The following is a 19,695-nucleotide window of genomic DNA, read 5'->3' as shown; positions in this document are numbered from 1 at the left end:
ATCAGGTCCTAAGGAGCACAATTGCCGAAGCCTTGTGAATCCTCTCTAGACTCCTGTGAGTGCAGTAGGTGGAATCATGAATCTTCATTGCTCACAGGAGCTATCAGAGTTTTCTTTGCTATCAAGATAGCGGAAGGAGGCATGGAGAGTATTCTGGTCAAGATTGCTGAGTGAGTGCATGCAGAGACCTCTCCTTTCCATTTCAAATACATAAGAATAATGAATGAAAATTAATTTTTTTAAATACAAAGTTACATGGCCAGCTATGGACCAGGGATAGGAAAATGGTCTGTTACAATAAGATGAGGGTACAGCATGTTGGTCCCTGTCAGGAGATTGCAGGTGGGTTTCCTATATGAAGTTGTGGGCTGGGATGAGGCTCCACATCTATGAACCGAAGTTGAAATACATTTGCCTGATCACCACTAAGAAGTATCATTTGCCTGTGGCCTGGGGAAAAGGGGAGGTGCTCGTCTGACGCCTGGCCTGCATTCAGGTGTGGTATCTTGAGGGGCAAAACCCCCAGACTCCTACTACGAGATCTGGTTTCAGTTGTATGCGTACAGCTTAGCTGACTGGGCTGAGAGAACCATGAAACCATCATGACATCATGGGATGCTCATGACAGGGAGCTTTATGTAGAGGAAAAGAATGCAAGACGAAAGGAGATCCACTGCCACGAGGTCAGCAGCAGACCTAACAAATTGGAGAATGCACACCCAGGCAGCAGAAATAGTGGGGCAAGCTGAAAAGGAATTTAACATTTGTGTTTGTTTATGATTTTCAAAAACATAAAAGGAGGGAATAACATCCTTACAAGAAGAACACCATATTATTAAGATGAAGTTAATAGGAAAATTGACAACGAAAACTACAACTATTAAGAAGTTCTCAAAGCCCATTGAATTGGATCAACAGTAAACTAAACAAGCTGAAAAGAGAATTTGTGAATTGAAAGATAGAAATGAGACCGGTCACAAAATACATGACAGAGAAATACAGTGTTGGAAACCAGGAAGACAGCATGGATTGAGTAGGCGCAATACAGGTCTGATGGGAATTCTAGAAGGAGATATTAGAAGAGATAGGAAATAAAGAGATAATGCTGAGAATTTTCCAGACTTGAAGAAAGACGTGCCTTCAGATTGCAGTTTATGAAGTACTAAATAAATCGAATCCTAGTTAAATTATAGTAAAAGTGTAGAATGGGAAGGGTAAAGTGGAAATCTTAAAAGCTACACAAAGGGAGATTACCTATGAAAAATGATAATCTGATGAAAGCTTACTTCTGAGCAACGGTAGAAGCTGGAAAACTGCAGTAAAAATGCTGAGGAAAAGATTTTGTCAAAGAAGAATTCTATATCCAGCAAAATTCATTCCGGGATGAAAATAAAATAAAGACATTTTCGCACGTGTGGGAATTAGTGCATCAAGAATAACTTTGGATGAAAGAGACAATACCCAAGTGACAGTGGCTAACCAATAAGGGCATTTAGTAACAATAAAGGTGGTTTGAGAGACTCCAGAAAGGTTATTTGGCTTGACGATGGCTTAGCATTTGTGTAATTCTCAGAGTCTCAAGATGGGTGCCTTAGTTTCAAGTGTCATGCTTCACATAACAGTAACCAAAGCAGGAAAGGAAGTGGCAGGTATACTTCTCTGTTATCTGGGAAGAACGTCTTTCCCAGAAACCCTTCAGCAGAATTCCCCTCAAATTTCATTGGCTAGAACAGCTTACAGTTAGTTCAGTCACTGGCAGAAGGCAACAGGATAGGATTGCTGTGGCTGGCTTAGACCCCCCATGCTTTATCCCCCGGGACCAAGTTTTTGCCGCCCTAACAAATCAGAGGGTTATCTTAGCAAGGAAGAAGGAACAGTGCCTGGGTTTTCCACACATAGTCAGCAGTTGCCTTTCTCTGGCAAGAAAAAAGTGTTTTGAAACATTTAAGAATCATTATACTAGTTTTGCCAATATAAAGAATTGTGATGCTGTAGAAATTTTTCATGTGCTCTGCGTAGACTTTTCAAAAACGTTTTGTTATTTTCACATCGAAATGATTCTTGAGCATCATTTTGGCAGCTAGAGCACTCAGCTACTTTGCTACATTAAGTAGCACTGTTATTTTAATTTCGTATTTAATTTCGAAGAAACAGGTGTGTTTGGCAAACATGAAAGACAGTTTGTTCATTTCTATTTCACTGACAGCCATCCAAGATTTCAATAAAGATACAGTCTGTGTAAGATGATGATATCTCATTTGACCATCGCAATTGTCTTACAGTTTGTATTGTCATTTTGCAGATGAGAAAATTGAGGCACAGCAGCGTTAATAATACATCTGTAAATGACAGCTAATCTGCAGTCATGGCAGGACTCAAACCCCAGGTCTTTAGATTCTAAATCTAATGCTCTTTCAGCCCCAAAATTGAATGGATACATATGCTCTTTATTTATTTTGATAATAAACTCTTACGGGAAGATAAAGTAAAAGGCAAAAAGAATTTGTATGTGTTCTGTTCACTTGATACTAGCATTTACAGGGGCTTAGATTTTTCATTTGTTTCCATAATATTTTAAGTATTGCGAGTAAGAGGAGCAAGGACTGAAAGACCTTGTGGGACTAGAATGAATGCAAGAAAACAAAGACCTCTACTTTTGTGCCCCAGTAAGGATACGGAGAGAGCACAGGCTTTGTATGTAGACACACCTGGATTCAAATCCTGGACTGACCACTTACTTATTACTTCTGTGGCCCTTGGGCAAGTCATGTGACCTCTCTGAGCCTTTTCGCATTTCCCTGTGAAAGAAGGATAATGAGCCCTTCATTGTGTTTTGTGAGGATGAACTGAGATGCAGTTTCTGGCAGACCTCAGGTATGCAGTGCATGGTAGCTACTATGATACTGATTTTTATTTCATACTAACATACTCAGTACAATTTAAATATGAGGTTTTTAAGATGCCATGTTGTGGTTCTTTTAATGACAGTTTTTTTCCAAAAGTACTTTAGCTATCTCAGTTTTGCAAGTGTAGCTAAGTATATATGTATGAGGCACTTCGGGATATCAGAACTGTGAGTTGCTTGTGTTTTCACAACTTTATCTCTTGGCTTGCATTGACTTTATAAATGTTCTCCTTCCCCCAATTATAGGTCCTATGGCAGTGTATACAAAGCTATTCATAAAGAGACCGGTCAGATTGTGGCTATTAAGCAAGTTCCTGTGGAATCAGACCTGCAGGAGATAATCAAAGAAATCTCTATAATGCAGCAATGTGACAGGTAAAGGCATGTAGTGTTCCTTTGGGGAGAACATGGGTTTGAATTTGCTGTGATTATTTAGAGTTGGACGCCTCGAGTTGCATTTACTTACATATTTCATAGAAGGGAGAGTTTAGTGGAATCACTATGCATGTTCTTTTCAGAAAAAAAGCATGATGAAAAAGTTTGTGTTTTAGTAGCTAAACTTTTACAGTTTCTATTTCTGTATAGCTTTTTGTTTTGTTTTGTTTTTAATAAGCCCTTTTCAAAAGTAGGAAGAAGAGGCAGAAAGTGGTTGGTGCTGGCTTTTTTTTTTTTGATAATGATCTCTTACTTCCTATTGAGAAAACATTTCTACAGAGACAGCTAAGAAGAGGTAATTCAAATGCTTTTAGCTTTAGAAACCTTCGAATATCCAATAGATCTGTAAAAAGAGAATAGCTACTTAGGTATTACTGTTCGTTCACATTTTAAAGAAATTATTCAAGCTAAGAGTAGTTAAGTATTTTAGTTTTGAGGAACTAAGATTTGTCAAATGCTGTAGCAGGAAGTCAGGCCAGCAGGCGACCGCAGAAAAGCACGTGGTTTGCTCTGAAATTCTGTGACAACATGGGTGGTCAGTGATGAAGCAGGCTTCCCCAGTGCCATTTAGATTTGAGAACATTTAATGGCAGCTCTGGGAAGTTGAAAGGAGAATGAGAAAATCTAGCATGTGAAGCTGCATTCATTCTTCTGAAGCTCTTTTGGTCAGCCGACGAAGTTAGTACCTCCTATTTGTAAAGCTTCAACATTAAGGCAGGTGGGGCTACCTACGAGGAATGTGCTCAGGAGCCCTGGGGCCTCACACACTGAATGCAGGCATGTTTTTCTCCCTCCCTCCCTCCCTCCCTCTCTTTCGTTTTCTGTAAGTTGGTGGTTGCTCTCAATGTGGTAAAACTCCCGTATTTCATGATTGGATTGACCGGAGGAAGGTAGCACTGTTTCTTTTTCCTCATTCATAAGATACCTTATGGAAGCTCTTTCCAGTTGGCAGATTGAGACTTTGCCACTTTTGAGAGACTGCACAGGAGCTGTGTTCCAAGCAGGGCATACAAATGTCTGTAATTAACAAAGAGGAATTTTGAAGAGTCTACTTGTGCTAAGTACTCCAAGGAATACAGAGAAATACGGGGCTGAGTTCTGGTCCTCTGCGAGTCTATACCTAGAACTGATTGGGCAGGCCAGGAAAATGTTGCTGACGATATGAGATGTATAGAACATATTCCAACAGGAAGTACCTGACAGTAATCGCCTCGTAGAGGCCATAATATTACAGGAATTTAAGGATGGGAGAGCAAGTGTGGTGATGTGTACCTTAAAAGACTTACTCATCCATTTCTTCATTAATATTCATTTTGTGTGGGGTTTTTTTCTTGCTGTCTTTGTCATTGGCATGTTTCCCAAGGGTGAAGGAGCTTCAAATTCCGAGTTAATGAAGCTGAGTTGGTTTTAGCATCTTCAGTTGTGCAACATTATTTAGCCCTGATAACAATCTAGTCAGAAGCTGGTAGCTCTCAGATGGCAGATTATGTCATTTCAATGGGATGTTTGACTTTTCTCTGTTTAGTTATCTCTCTTCAGGCTTGAGCCCCCAAGTTTTTCTTTATAATAGATTGTAGTGTTTTTGTTTCTGTTTTCGTATTTCAAAGTACATGTGACTTCTTGGGAAAGTGCAAATAACAAGAAGAAAATAAAATCACTTTTCCCTTTGGAGAAATTATCATTGTTAAATATTACTTGGTGTACATGTCCTTCCATATCTCTTTTTGGAGTTTCACTATGCTTACTAGTATGTAACCTGCATGCATGCACACGTGTGTGTGTGTGTGTGTGTGTGTGTGTGTGTGTGTAAACAGGATACCTTGCTATCAAGTATTCTGTAACATTTCCCATGGATTCATGTTTTTTGCATTACATGGATAGATCATTATTTCTTAACTCCCTAATGTTGGACATTTAGATGGTATCTGAATTTTCACTTATAAACAGTACTGTGATAGTAACTATTTCTCTGTGAATATCTGTAATTCTTAGGATGAATTATATGCTTAGAAATGCTGAGTTGAAGGACCCATACATTTTTTTCCCCCACTTTTGTTATTTACTGCCTTCCCTCCAGAAAAGTGGTGCTATTTTACATTTTTATCAGGCAGGTGTCCATTTTAACCATAAATATGAATAATTGATCTTTTGAGCAGAGAAATTAATTTTGATGTATTTAATAGTATGAATTAATAGAGGTGTTTGAAGGCTATTCCACTAATTAGTATTGTCTCTCTCTCTCTCTCTCTCTCTCTAGCCCTCATGTAGTCAAATATTATGGCAGTTATTTTAAGAACACAGACTTGTGGATCGTTATGGAGTACTGTGGGGCTGGTTCAGTGTCTGATATCATTCGATTACGAAATAAAACGGTAAGTTTACCTTCTAGAATAATGCCGCTGAGCTAGTCTTATGCCATCTTCTTTTCTGTGCCTTTTTTTCACATGTACTGTCCTGCTATCATATGTAGAGAGATGACTGTCAAATTACCTCCTTTCCATGGTTCTTTTACCCCTTTGCTTCTTAAATGCGACAGTTGGACACCAACCCAATCCAGTGATTTTTACATGCTTTACTTATTTCTTATTGGAGGAAAAAAAATGACTGTCCAATCTTGGCTAAACAATGAATTTTAAATGTTTAAATTTAGCTTTGATATTCTTTTCCTACCCACAGTGTTCACAGATGATCTTCTTCTATATCTTAATTAATCAGAGCATATCTCTGTGAAGGGTTATTTGCCGTTACTGTGATTGCATGATAGTCACTAGCCACATGTAGTTAGTGGGGACTTGAAATGTGGCTTGTCCGAATTGAGATGTGCTGTAAGTATAAAATACACACCAGATTTTGAAGAATTATTACAAAAACAGACTGAAAAAAATCTTAATTTTTAAAATATTAAACCCATGTTGGAATGATAATATTTTGGATAAATATGCTTAAGTAAAATATATTATGAAAAATAATTTTGGTGTTTGTTTTTCTTCTTTTTTGAATGTGGCTGCTAGAAAATTGAAAGTTATATTTGTGGCTCACATTTATTTCTTCTGGGCAGTTCTGCCATAATGATTAGCTCAGCTGTTTAGAATAAGGTGTCAGTCAGTAAGCCGGCTGTGCCACAGAAGGTACCCCAAACTCGAGCTTGCCAACCTGCCAAGGGTATTTGCTTGGACTTTAGTAAAAGCTCTATCATTTATTAGCTCTATGACCTTTGGCACAGATTAATTTGTGCTTCAGCTTCATTATCTATAAAATGGTGATGATAATAATAGTACCTTCCTCATTTGATTGTTATAAAGATTAAATGAGATTACAAAGGTAGTGCCTAGTATTGATTAAATGCTTAGTAATTGTTAGCTAGTTTTAATGTTAATTGCATAGTGCCTGGCTTATCATAGATACTTATTAAGTTTTGATTGATTGATTGATAATGTAGTAGTTATTAAACCATGTGTATTCTTGCATACCTTATATCATTTGATTTTCATGACACTCTTGAAGAAAGGTGATGTTCCTATTTTAAAGATTGAGAAACTGAGACTAAGAGAGAGAGGTTCGACAACTTGCTTAAGTCACACAGCTAGAACATAGAGCCAAGCGAAATTAATATTTTCATTTTATGAGAAAAGCTAGGTCGTTGTATTTCCAAATCCCATATTTTTTGTACCACAGCATACTCCCTTCTAAATGTAAGTTGTTTGTCATAAAGGGAACTGAGTGAGAATTTGTTGGTCGATTGAGTTTGTTTAGGATTGGGACTGATCAGATAGTCTATGTCAGTCTCTGACATTCTTCTATTTGTTCATCATCAGTCAACAAATATTTTTCTCGGGACCCTACTATATGTCAGGTGGCTTTCTTGGTACTCAGGGTACAGTAGTAAACAGATCAAAGACATTTTTAAATGCAGCATATGTTTCCAATAGGGAAGACATTACATGAATAGGTATACAAATAGTGTATAATAAATCAGATAGTGACAATGCTGCATTGATCAACAAGATAGGGTAAAGAAAGGGGTAGAGAATGATCTAGGAATGGAGGGAGCTAGGGAAGGCCCCTTTCATTTTCTGATGAGGTGACATTTGGGCAGGAGCAGTGAAGTTAGGGAACAAGTCATACAGAAGTCTGGATGAAGAGCATTGTAGGCAGAGAGAACAGCCGGTGAAAAGGCCCAGAAGTGGGAGTGTGCTTAGAGTGTTCGAGGAACATCAAGGAAGCGTACACGGCTGAAACAGAATGAGCAAAATGGAAGGTGGTAGAAGAAGGTAGCTGGGAACTAGGTCATGTAAGACCTTAGTGAAGACTGGCTTTAATTTTGAGTGACTTAGGAAGCCACTGGGGGTTTAACAGATCTGGCTTACATTTTAAAAGTTTCCTTCTGGTTTCCAGGTGGAAAATACATCGTAGAGGGTCAAGGGCAGAAGCAGAGACCAGTTAGGACATTATTAGAATATTTCAGCCAGGATATGATGATGGCTTGGACCAGGGTGATTGCAGACGATATGTTTGGATGTGTTTTGAAGACAGAGAAAAGCCACAGCAACTGGAAAAATGAAATTACCTTTTACTGAGAGAGAGATTGGGGAGAGTAGAGAAGGTTAGGTGGGTGGCAAGGAGAGGGGTACGGTGTGGTATAGAAATAAAGACTAAAGAATTTGAGTTTGACATGGTATGCTTACGGTGCTTGTTAGGTATTCGTTGGAGATGTTGTGTAGGCAGATAAATGAATCTGATGTTTGGGGAGAGATGGGTTGGAAGTAAAACTTTGGGAGTGGTCAGTGGAGTGATGTTTACCGGTTGAATAAGATCTAATCTTCTAGGAAAGGAGTTTGGATCTAATTTTTTTTCTTTTTTCGAATGTGCTGATATAAACTGATAGGATTTTAACTTCTCTTTCTTTTTTCAGTTAACAGAAGATGAAATAGCTACAATATTACAATCCACGCTTAAGGGACTGGAATACCTTCACTTTATGAGAAAAATACACCGAGATATCAAGGCAGGAAATATTTTGCTAAATACAGAAGGACATGCAAAACTTGCAGATTTTGGGGTAGCAGGTCAACTTACAGTAAGTAAAAATGTCACTTGGACTGGTAACTTTCAGCTCTGTCCTGAGAAGGAATTCCTTTTAGTTATTTATTTTTAAGCTGTAATAATACTTGATTTAATAGTATTAGTAAAACAAATTATAGAATGTACCAAAGAGGTAGTAAGTTATTTTAGATCCTCCCCTGGGGTTCAGGTCCCATAGTTTAAGCTTGTTTAATTTTGATAAAAATACAATTTAAAACAAGAAATGGTAGAGTAGAAGTCTAAATTCTATTGGGCTGTATGTACCATCATATTTATGAAAGGAAGAAAAATTAAATCCAAACTGCTTTCCTTGAATAAGACATACATTTTCTCATTCAGCGTCGAGGTAGCAGTTGGCAGTTTTTTACTGAAAACACTGTCCTCATTTGGTTCCAGGATGTAGTCTCTCAATTCTCCTCCTGCCTCACTAGTGCCTGGCAATGAAAAAAACCCTGTTTTGAAACAGGAAGTCTACAATTATCTGATTTTGTAAAATACATAAGTATCTCTGAAATATATATAGTAAAATAAAAACAGTTCTGGACAGGCGTGTACTAAATTTTGCAACAAAATTATAGATCAAACAGTTTTCTTGGGTGGTAGAATATATATTTTTTGTTTGTCTTTTTAGAGCTGGTATTGTGTACAGTTTGTTTTTTTTTCTTTTAAATCTACCTGGACTTAATATTCTCCATTGATCTAGTCGGGTTAGTATCTGCTCATTACTCTTAACTTTCAGAAAATTTCTAGTTACCCAAATATTCATTTCTAGTTAGAATCCTTGAAAGAATCCTTGAAAACAACGTTGACTACCATCATTTGAAAATACCCCTGCAAATTTCATGTTTCAGAGCAAAGGAAATGACTAAGCAGTAAGTTAGTTCCTGTGTTAATTTTTTACATAGGACTGACAAAGTGAGATCGATTTTAAAATATTACCTGTCATTTGCTCCTGACTGGCATAACCAAACTTAAGCCACAGGCATTTCAGAAGGAACATGGGCGGTGGTGATGGGACGTCCTGGTGCATATTTAGATCTGTTTAAAATCCTTTCTAAAATACAGGAACTCTAGGAAGGTTGTCCTTCATCAGGGCCGTGCCACTCTGGGGAAGTGTGCAAGCAGTTATGGGCCCATGTGTACTATATCCATATATTCTTCAAGTACCAAACTAAGACTTTATGACGTATATATATACACATATACATAATGTAAAAATATATGTATATGTTATTTAAAATTGTATAGGTATGCACAGGTATATATGTGTATATATGTATATATATATATATATATTTATTTATTTTTTTAATTTCCTGATTGCACATGTAATTTATGCTCATGTAAGCCATCAGAGTGTTTATGGGATAGAAAAGTAAGACGTCTTTAGTGATTCCACCTTCTATATATAACTTGTCAACAGTTTGGCGTATATTTCTTGAGGTATTTTTTTTTTTGCTATCCATATAACAGCAATTTTTATTAGTAGTAGTAATTCATTATTTTTCTTTTACAAAAACAAAGGGTATGTTATAAATAATTTTGCGACCTAATTTTTTTTGCTTCCCATCTTATACCTTTTTTCATGCCAGAAAAATGTTATCTATCTCTCTCTTTTATTTTTAATGTGATGTTTTATTGTATGGATATTTATTCTATTTAACTTAGCCCCTTTAGATGGTCATTTGGGTTGTTTCCTTTTTCTTCCCCTCCCTTTATTATAAGTATTTCTACAATACTTGTGCATATATCTTGTGCATCAGATACATTTCTAGAAATAGGTTTGGATCAAAGGATATGGACATTTGAGTTTAATAAATATTGCAAAATTGCTTACGAAAACGTTGTACCAATTTATACTCCAGTAACAGTGTATCTCAGTGCATGATTTTCTATGCTGTTATCAGCAGTAGTTATTAATCTTTTAAATTTTTTTCTATGCTGTTATCAGCAGTAGTTATTAATCTTTTAAATTTTTTTCAATCTTATTTTAGTATTTTGTCAGTTGTTATTTTTTTGTGTTTTAATAGCTGACTGAGACTCTTTTGTGTCTCTAGGTCATTTGAATTTCTTTTGTGACTTGCTTGATCGTGCCTTGAGTATGGTTTTTATATGTATTTTAAGTGTGAGTCATTACTTATTGTTAGAAAAGTTTTTTTCTCAATAGTTTTAATGCTTTGTGTTTCTCTCCCCTCTTTTTCTATTTTAGGATACCATGGCCAAGCGAAATACAGTGATAGGAACACCGTTCTGGATGGCTCCAGAAGTGATTCAGGAAATTGGGTACAACTGTGTGGCAGACATCTGGTCGTTGGGAATAACTGCCGTTGAAATGGCTGAAGGAAAGCCCCCATATGCCGATATCCATCCAATGAGGGTAAGGGAATGGACCAAAAAAACCACTGGAGTGGTTAGTCATCATTAGAAAGTTAGTTAAACGACTTTCTTGGTTAGGTACCAAAAATAAATCAGTTAATTCTATGTTATTGATAAGTGTCAGTCTAGGCTCCAGATGATATACTTCCACTGGTTGCAGTCTCTCATAATCCAGTGTGATCTACCCCTCTCCATTCCAGAGGCTGTGTGTTGATAGCCTTCTGGCAGGACATGCCCCCAGAAATGCTTGCTTTGACTTGTGCACTGTATTTTTTTTTAGCTGAGTAGCGTTCTCCTTTATACAGGGCATGGGCTTTCTTCCACTTCGTCAGTCTCCACGATTCCCTGATCACCAAGTACCAGTTGTCACTTACTCCAGTGTTTTCACTAATGTTTTTTTTACAGTAGTATTAAGGGGAAAGCAAACTAATTTACTGGACTCACTGTCACTTACACCCAGTCTGGGTCATTTGTTGTCTTTTTCCCTCCTGGCCCTCATAGGTATTTAAATGTGTAAGTTCTGGTTTGTAGATCCACAGACTCCCTTCAGATGGAGGTTCTGTACTCTGCAACCTCCATCTACTTCTGGAGTGCTAAGGGCCCATAGGTTCACCCTCCACCAACACTCCCTCAATGCTGACACCCTAAGGGGTGTCCAGGCTTTGCCCACCTTCAGCACTCCTCATCATAGCACTGTAATAAGACCTCGACTGTGCCTTCCTCGGGGAGTTTATAGTCTTACCCATGCCTCCCAACCTCAGCTCCTTCTCTTCTCTGATCTGTTAGTTCTCCTACTATTAAAAGACTTAACAGTTTTTTGAAAAGTATTCATGTGCCCAAAGATAAGCTCCCTTCTTTTGGGGGTGGGGGCAGAAGTAAAGAAGGGTAGGAGGATTTACTGGTTATGCTTTCAGATTTAAAAAATATAATTTAAGCTGCTTATTGCAAAGAGTTTTCTTAAAAAAACTATGGCTCTTCTTTTATTGTAAACTCAGTAATAGTTGTTTTTGTTTGTTTGTTTGTTTGTTTGTTTTAACTAAGTACAATGTAGTGAGCCAGTGTTTTTTTTTCAAGTATGTTGAATGGGCTTGGCTTGAATGAACCCGTTGTGATTTGGGGGACTTCTGGGTTTATGATCTCCTTGCAATCACTGCTCACCTGTAGTGGTGGTAGTAATCTTTAGGGAGGAGGGAAATTTGAAAACTGGGGCTGAGGTTATCTTTAGGCTATCGATGCTCTTGCCTTTTCACTTTGAAAGGCAATGTACTGTGGTTAGAAAAAATCAAAAAAAACAACCCAACCTTGATGAATATTGTGAGGTTCAGGGGACAAGCATATATACGAAAGAGGGAGGAGGAAAGGGAAGGGGGGGGGGAGAGAGAGAGAGAGAGAGAGAGAGAGAGCTAGATCAGGTTCTCTAGTTGGTATACTTCTTTCTTTGAATACTTAGACTTTTGTTGGAATGTGGATGGACTTATCAGTAGATAAAGGAAAAATCATTTTATCAAACTTCATATGTATTTCTAGTTATATTTTTGTTGGAGCATCGGTTTTATTTTTCCAAATCTTTTTTTTGTTTGTTTTTTTAACTAGGCAATCTTCATGATTCCTACCAACCCTCCTCCCACATTCCGGAAGCCAGAACTGTGGTCAGATAACTTCATGGATTTTGTGAAGCAGTGTCTTGTAAAGAGCCCTGAGCAGAGAGCCACAGCCACCCAACTCCTACAGGTATGAGTCACTCTGAGATGCTGCCTCTTTTCTGTTTCATTCACACGCTGACCACAAAATGCTGTTAACGCACCTACTTAGAGATGGTAAAAATATATAAGACATTCCATCCTTCTCGGGAGGTTTGAATCTAACTGCTGTAGAAAAGACATAATCTATTAAATCGTAATCAATTGAATCTAATCTATTGTAGAAAAGACATAGAAAAGAATGTTAAATCATTGAACAAGACAATAATGCAATAAGAAGAACAGAAACCATTCCACATTCATGAAATACAGGAAAATGAATGGTGGACACTCGCATGAAACAAATGTTAAGCAATAACAGACCAGACTTATTTGTATTTGATGAGAGGGGGGAAATGATCTTAAAGATTTTTCCCAGTGGAGAGAACAAGGAAATACAATGTTCTTGCAGATGAGCTGCGTCTTATTTCTAAGTATAGCGGCAAATGCTTTTCCTTCCTAGAGCACCGATAAAGTTTTATGGGAAAGATAACCTCCTCCTTTTTGCGACCCCACCACATGCTGAAGCATACATTCAATCTCTATTACTTACTTTGGAGACCTCGTCTTTTGAGGGGTTGGTAGGGAATAGAGATGGATTGCAAAGAGAAACACTGGGGACAATATCAGAATAAGGCTGGAAAACAATAGGCAACTCCCCCAGAAAGAATTTCCATATGTAACTTTCACAGCATAGATTTCTTACAGTTATGCCACAAATACAAGCAACAGAAATGTAAGATGGTATTACTATCAAAAACCTGAAGCCGATTTTAGAAATGAAATTCAGCAATGCCCCTGTGTTTGAGGTGCCTTTGCTGATTGAATAGTAGTTGGGCCTCCATCTGTTACGTGTTTGTGACCGGTTTTAGTATTTCTGCAGGAACTACACTTTTGCACTAACATCATTTGACCTAAATATGTAGTGGGAAATGCTAACGTACATTGACTAGAAAGAATAAGCAGGACAAGTAAATCATTCAGGGATTTCTAAACGGTGTCTTTATTCCATTTAAGCCCCCACTCCAAAATCACCTCCCAAATGACTAGACTTTTTGCTTCTCTTGAACAGATTTTCGGTATTATTTATGAACGTGTACATGACCTCTGAGACATTTGAAAGATGTGCAGAAAGTGCCTGGTTCATTTTTGTGCGGGAGTGTCCCACACTTTGCAGGATTGTAGCATCCCTGCCTCGCGCCCTGTGCTGTTTGTGTTCTTCAACCATTGTAACCACTGCCAGCTCCCAACGGTACAATACTTCCTCTAGGGCAGGGGTGTCCAAACTGCGGCCCGCGGTCCATTGTTAACTGGCCCGCAGCAAATTCCAAAAATATATTTAGTTTACTTAAATAAACCAGGTGAGGCAATACGTACTTCATCTCAAGTGAGTGGCCCGGCTGTTTGTGTATTTTACTGCATATGGCCCTTGGTGAAAACCGTTGAAAAAAGTTTGGACAGCCCTGCTCTAGGGGGTGATGCCACCCTGTTGAGAATCTCTAGATTTAGCAGAGAGAAATGGAGGAGACATTCCAGCCAGGCTGAAAAAGAATGTGTATCTGCTAATAAGTCAGACAGAAAAAGTGGAGAACTGTATGACTTCACTCGTATGTGGGATATAAAACTGAAAGCAAGAAAGAAACAAGATAAACAAACAAAAACTCATGTAGACACAGACAACAGTTTAGTGCTTACCAGAGGGTAAAGGGGGAGGGGGGTGGTAGAAGATGGTAAAGGGGGTCAAATGTATGGTGATGGAAGGAGAACTGACTCTGGGTGTTGAGCACACAGTGTGAGATATAGATGATGTATTATAAAATTGTACACTTGAAACCTATGTAATTTTGCTATTCCATTGTGACTCCGATAAATTAAAAAAAAAAAAAAAGAATGTTCATCTTGTCGGTTATAAAGTGAATGTGGTTTTCCTATTGTCCAAAGCATAAAGGGAATGTTTAGATTCACTGATTAAACAGATATTACCCAGTTCCCGCTGTGTGCCAGGTACTGTTTGAGCGGGAGTGCCATATACACCATCCCCAGTGTTTTCCACTTTCTTGTTTAAGCACCCATTTGTCAAGAGTGCCAAAGGAGTGTCCATACTGCGGGACTTAATTAACGAAGCCATGGATGTGAAACTGAAACGCCAGGAAGCCCAGCAGCGGGAGATGGACCAGGACGATGAAGAAAACTCAGTGAGTGGCAGGCCTGGCTTGGGGCCTCAGGCATTAATGCGATTATTTTATGATTGCCAAGCCAGGTAAGACGAGCAAGAGAAGTTGGATCAGCCTGGAGCTGGAGAATCTTCTGGCATGGCTATGTCCTGTGCTGGACCCAGGCTTGCTAGCGGCTTAGTGCACCTGTGCTTGCTCTTCTCACAGTGCTTCCTAAGACACTTCCAGGTTTTAATTCTTTTGCCTCCATATCTTTTATTCAATTTAACTTTTTATTCGGGAAAGAGAATGCTCAGGTCCGAGACTTGGGTTTTTTCCATGTCTTTTTGGGGAATCTAGGATCTATACGCAATGTGTAGATTTTTCGCTGAAGATACCCTCACAACCCTGAGATTCCAAGGGTGTGACCTCAGCTCCTTAGATCTATGTTGCAAAAACTCTAAGAAGGAGGAGGAAGGGGAGAGGGAGAGGTTCCGGTAGGGTGCGATAGGCTGCTCTCACCTGGGTACATTTATGATCTTCTTTGGTTAAATAAGAGTGCTCAGTTCTTTCTACAAGGTGGGTTGAGAACTAAGTGTCACACCCAGATATATTCGCTCCGAGATGAGTAATAGTAATTCAGAAAAGTCACTTTTGATCAAGTTCGCCCCAGTTTGAGATTTTTGTCCTTTGACAGGAGGAGGATGAAATGGATTCTGGCACGATGGTTCGAGCAGCCGGTGATGAGATGGGCACCATCCGAGTCGCCAGTACCATGAGCGATGGAGCCAATACTATGATTGAGCACGATGACACCTTGGCGTCACAGCTGGGCACCATGGTGATCAATGCAGAGGATGAGGAAGAGGAAGGCACTATGAAAAGTAAGGCTCTGATTAAATCTGTGAACTTCTCAAACCAACCATACACATTCCAGAGAAAGCAGGTCCCCATGGTCAGCGTAGGCTCAGGCTTCTATCGCCACAACCAAAACAGCGAAAACACTGGAAGGCTGTGGCGGGGGTGGGGTTGGGGGTGGGGAAAGCTGGTATGTGGAATCAGAGGCAAGAAAGCATCAGCCATGAGAAGGGACTCGCGTTTGAACCTGAGTGGCCATTCTCTCAGTGACAGTTGTTTTTTCCTTCTTTTCCTTGGTTTGTGGAGGTAAGCACATACATTGTTTTGACGCATAATTCAAAGTGTAATGAAATGCTGAGCTATTGACTGTCCAACTCTTCAGTCTATGTTCATGATACTCTGTGTCTAACCCAGCGTTGCCAATACTCAGTCGATCTAAGGAAAACTGTACAAATTTAAAAGTCCTAGCAAATCCCTTCTGGTTTAAACCCATCTCTGCTGCTTTTCTCATCCTGCTGATCTTTTTTTCGGCTGTGACAGGCCCAACACTGTGCTCAGCCCCCATCATAGAGTGCTGTCCCCTCCCCTCCCCTCTCTTTCCCTCCCCTCTCTTCCCATTTCCTCCCTTCTTGTTTTCACTCCCCTTACTCTGTGCATTACAGACCCCCTCACAGAGAGGAATTTGGGAATACAAAATGATAATAATTGAGTTGTATAAATACAATTTAGTCTAAACTTTATATAGGTTTAAAGCATTAAGTCTCTATGATCCACAGCCCAAATCTGGCCCACTGCTTGGTTTTGGCAATAAAGTTGTATTGGAACATAGCCACATCTATTCATTTACGTATTGTCTATGACTGCTTTTGTGTAGAGTTGAGTAGTTGTGCGTGAGACCAGTGGATCCCAAAGCCTGACATGTTTGCTGTCCTGTCCTTTACAGACAGAAAAACTTCTCTAACCCCTGCTCTAGACCCTCTGCTTTGTGATTGATTAATTCACTTAATACATTTTCTTCAGTGCCTACTGTATCCCAGGTACTTTGGTAGATGCTGAGAATACCGCAGGGAATGAAGAAACAGCCCTTGCCCTGAAAGAACTTGTTGTCTAGTGTGGGGGACAGACCATTGGTTACACTTCAGTGTATGAAGTAAAGGTAATCTAGGGTGTTGTCGAAGCAGAGTGGGAGGGTATTTAACTTAGACTGGGGATTACTGAAAAATTCCTGGAGGCAAGAAGAAGGAAAGTTGGCAGTAAGTATGGTGGGTAGAGATGTTCCAGCACAGGGAGCAGTGTCACAAATTCCTAGAGGCAAGAGAAAGGCGGATGGGTTCAGGGGAACTGCAGCTGGTTTGTTGTGGCTGGAATATGGTTCATAGGCAGTCCCCTCTCATTTTCACCTTGCAGGTCTGTGTGTTTATAATCAACACTTTGTTTTTAAAGGGAAAGGTTTTTTCTGTTTTTGGGTTTTGTTTTGTTTTTTTGTCTCAAGGCTCATCTGTCTTTAGTTTTTCTTTCTTTTCCTTTTCTTTTTTTTAAGTAGCCAGTGTGATTTGTTAGGAAGGTTTGTTTTGCAGTAATGAGCTGCTGACTTCTAGTTCTTTTCTTGGACTCTGAGCGCCTTATCGTCTACTTGTTTTAAGAGCTTTAATTATGCAGATGATTATAATCACCATGTAATATAACTAGGCTGACCTGTTAACATGTGTTGTGCGCGACGTGTTACGGAAAATCTGCCTTTTTTTAAAGAATTAATTTTTAGCCAAATGTAAATTTCATATTTCAAGTGCTAATTAATTCAGTGGGTTGTTTGTTCAGTTTCTGAGCTTGGATAGATTTAGTATGTCTAATGAGAAACATGCATCTTTTATTATAGTCATGATGAAAAAAACCATTTAAAAGCCTCAATAGTCACAGATGAGTGACGTTAAATATACTCAGTTCATGAACAATCTGCTGCAGGTCTTATAATTCAGTGTTTGGGTTATAAGTTTGACAGATTTGCCACTTATTTTGAGATCTTTACTCCTTATTGTTTTAGGAGTTACTTAAACTTTCCATTATGGAAAATTAAAACATATACACAATTTCATAGAATAATATTATGACCTCAACAGACCTATCACCTGGTTTCAAAAATGATTAATTCACTGCCCATCATATTTCAGACCCGCCCAAGAAAATAACAAGCTGAATTAAAGCACATCTCAGACATCATTTTGTTGCTTCAGAATTGATTTTTAAACACTTAAAGCTAAAGTCTATTTGACTAAGTCTGGCTCAGGTACTATCTGTGTTGTGTTAGATAATTCATTTTCCTTGTATGGTCCTCAGTGCCCTAATCAGTAAAAGAATTATTGAATTTATCTATTTTCCTTGTCCCTCACAGCTCTTATAGTCCACACATTTATAAAAATCATATAACTCATGACTAATACAGAATCGAAGATTTTAGAAGTTAAAATTTGTGAAAATAAGTAGACTTTCCTCTAGTGTCTTCTTTGAACTTGTATGAAATGTTCAACCCTTGAAAATTAAAATTATATCTGTTACCCTTTATAACCTTAACAAGAAAGGATGCATACCACTGTAGTCCTTTGCATTAGTTTCATAGAATGTAACTTTAGTTTCTATGTTTAAAGAACCTTTAACATGAAAATGAGAAGATTTGCATTCATAATTTATGTTTAGGACATCTGGGTCAAAAACTTTTCTGAACTTTTTTATACACTTTTTGATAACTGACTATATTTTAGAAATATTTTTAAAAACTTCTTACCTTAGAAAAGTTAGACATTTCATTTGCCTCTATATTCATTTACTGTATTAAAAATTATTATACGAACAGTATTATAGCAATATTAATGCACTATAAAAAAAGAAAGTAATTCACCTCACTCCAACAAAGAGCTCTTGTTTTGGCCATATGCCGGTATAGTTCATATACAGTAACGATCTGTCTAGGTACTCTGTTTTCTGATTATTTTCCACTTATAGGCATGTGCATTTTTCCTGTTGCTGCATAGTTCTTTTTAATATTTATCACAGTTAACGGTGTTATTTAATCTTTACCCGTTGCCGGGCATTTTAGTTGCTTCTAATTTTTCACTATTATAAATAACTCGGCAGGAACATCTTACGTATAAACTGTTCCTTCTTTTTAGTATTCCCTAGGAAAAATTTCCAGAACCATTTGAATAATTTAATGTGTATAAATTGCTATATTGTCCTCCAAAAGGTTTGGACGACCATTTTACATTCCACAAGGGTTAATGGCAGCTATCTATTCTTATTTTACAAGTTACAAATTTTATTCATTTATCTCTTTGAACATTATAAATGTCTTTATTTTAAGTTATCTTTTAAAATTAATCTATAGTCTTGAGTTCCATGGGTCAAATCTTCTGTTTATTGCGTCTATTTCTCATGCTGTTAGATTTTTTCATAGGCTTTGTAATTTTTGTTTATGAGCTTATCTTCAATAGGAAGCATCTACTTTTGAGACCAGTTGTGTTCTTTGGGTTGTATAGGCATCATTATTGGGGCCCTAAGGGGTAGTTCTCTCCAGAGTAGTCTTTAGATTATTTCTCATTTCCCCAGTGTGTTTCCCAGCCAAGGGAATTATATTTCTAGAAGTTGATTCTTTCATCCCTTACGTGGGCAGAAACATTCGTAAGCCATGTTCTTGAGCTTGTGGGTAGAGTTGCAGCTCCTATCTTATGCTGGGAATTGAGTTCTAGCTCTCCCTTTATAGATGTGCCTTGCCTCCTGTCTTTATCCCAATTCCTTTCTGAAGTTCCCACTTCAGCCTTTAAACCAGTCTATGGTTTAGTTTTTCCAGTGGGCCAGTGCTATAGGTTCCTTTCTTTCTTTTGCCATCTCCAGACTTTCCTGTCCTGGTTTTGCACACTTCAATGTTTTGGGGTTATTGTATTTTTTTTTTTTAAGTCTTGAATTTCTATGTGTTTAGAACAGCAGCCTCTACTGCTTCAGTTCATTCAATTATCTTGAGCTGTCTACAGCGGTAATATTTCTATACTTTCTCTCTAAGGGAACAGGTTCAGAGAGGTTGCTATTTGCTCATGGTCACATGGCTAGAAAGTGGTAGAGCTGGGAATTGAAAGAACTCCAGAGTCTATGGAGTCCT

General features: G+C 38.2%; 1 protein-coding gene across 3 annotated transcripts in view; it reads left to right on the top strand.

The window, feature by feature from the left end:
- Positions 1-19,695, top strand: part of STK4 (serine/threonine kinase 4) — a 78,330-nt gene that overhangs the window by 8,204 nt on the left and 50,431 nt on the right. For 2 of the 3 annotated variants that reach the window (XR_012491118.2, XM_019749730.3), the window contains exons 3-9: positions 3,152-3,280; positions 5,598-5,712; positions 8,253-8,417; positions 10,632-10,799; positions 12,392-12,529; positions 14,604-14,732; positions 15,388-15,574. Coding sequence is in view for 2 of the 3 variants with exons in the window: in XM_019749730.3 (XP_019605289.1) it covers positions 3,152-3,280; positions 5,598-5,712; positions 8,253-8,417; positions 10,632-10,799; positions 12,392-12,529; positions 14,604-14,732; positions 15,388-15,574 (1,031 nt within the window). In the remaining variant the exon portion in view is untranslated. Of the gene's footprint in view, positions 1-2,326; positions 2,387-3,151; positions 3,281-5,597; positions 5,713-8,252; positions 8,418-10,631; positions 10,800-12,391; positions 12,530-14,603; positions 14,733-15,387; positions 15,575-19,695 lie in introns of those variants that run through there. The other variant, XM_088789105.1, reaches the window with a different exon arrangement.

Source organism: Rhinolophus sinicus, chromosome 13, assembly GCF_057876585.1.
Source record: "Rhinolophus sinicus isolate RSI-liver-muscle chromosome 13, RSI-T2T, whole genome shotgun sequence".
Taxonomy (NCBI): domain Eukaryota; kingdom Metazoa; phylum Chordata; class Mammalia; order Chiroptera; family Rhinolophidae; genus Rhinolophus; species Rhinolophus sinicus.
Note: the sequence above shows the minus strand (reverse complement) of the source record. Positions and strands in the feature narration are given on the sequence as shown.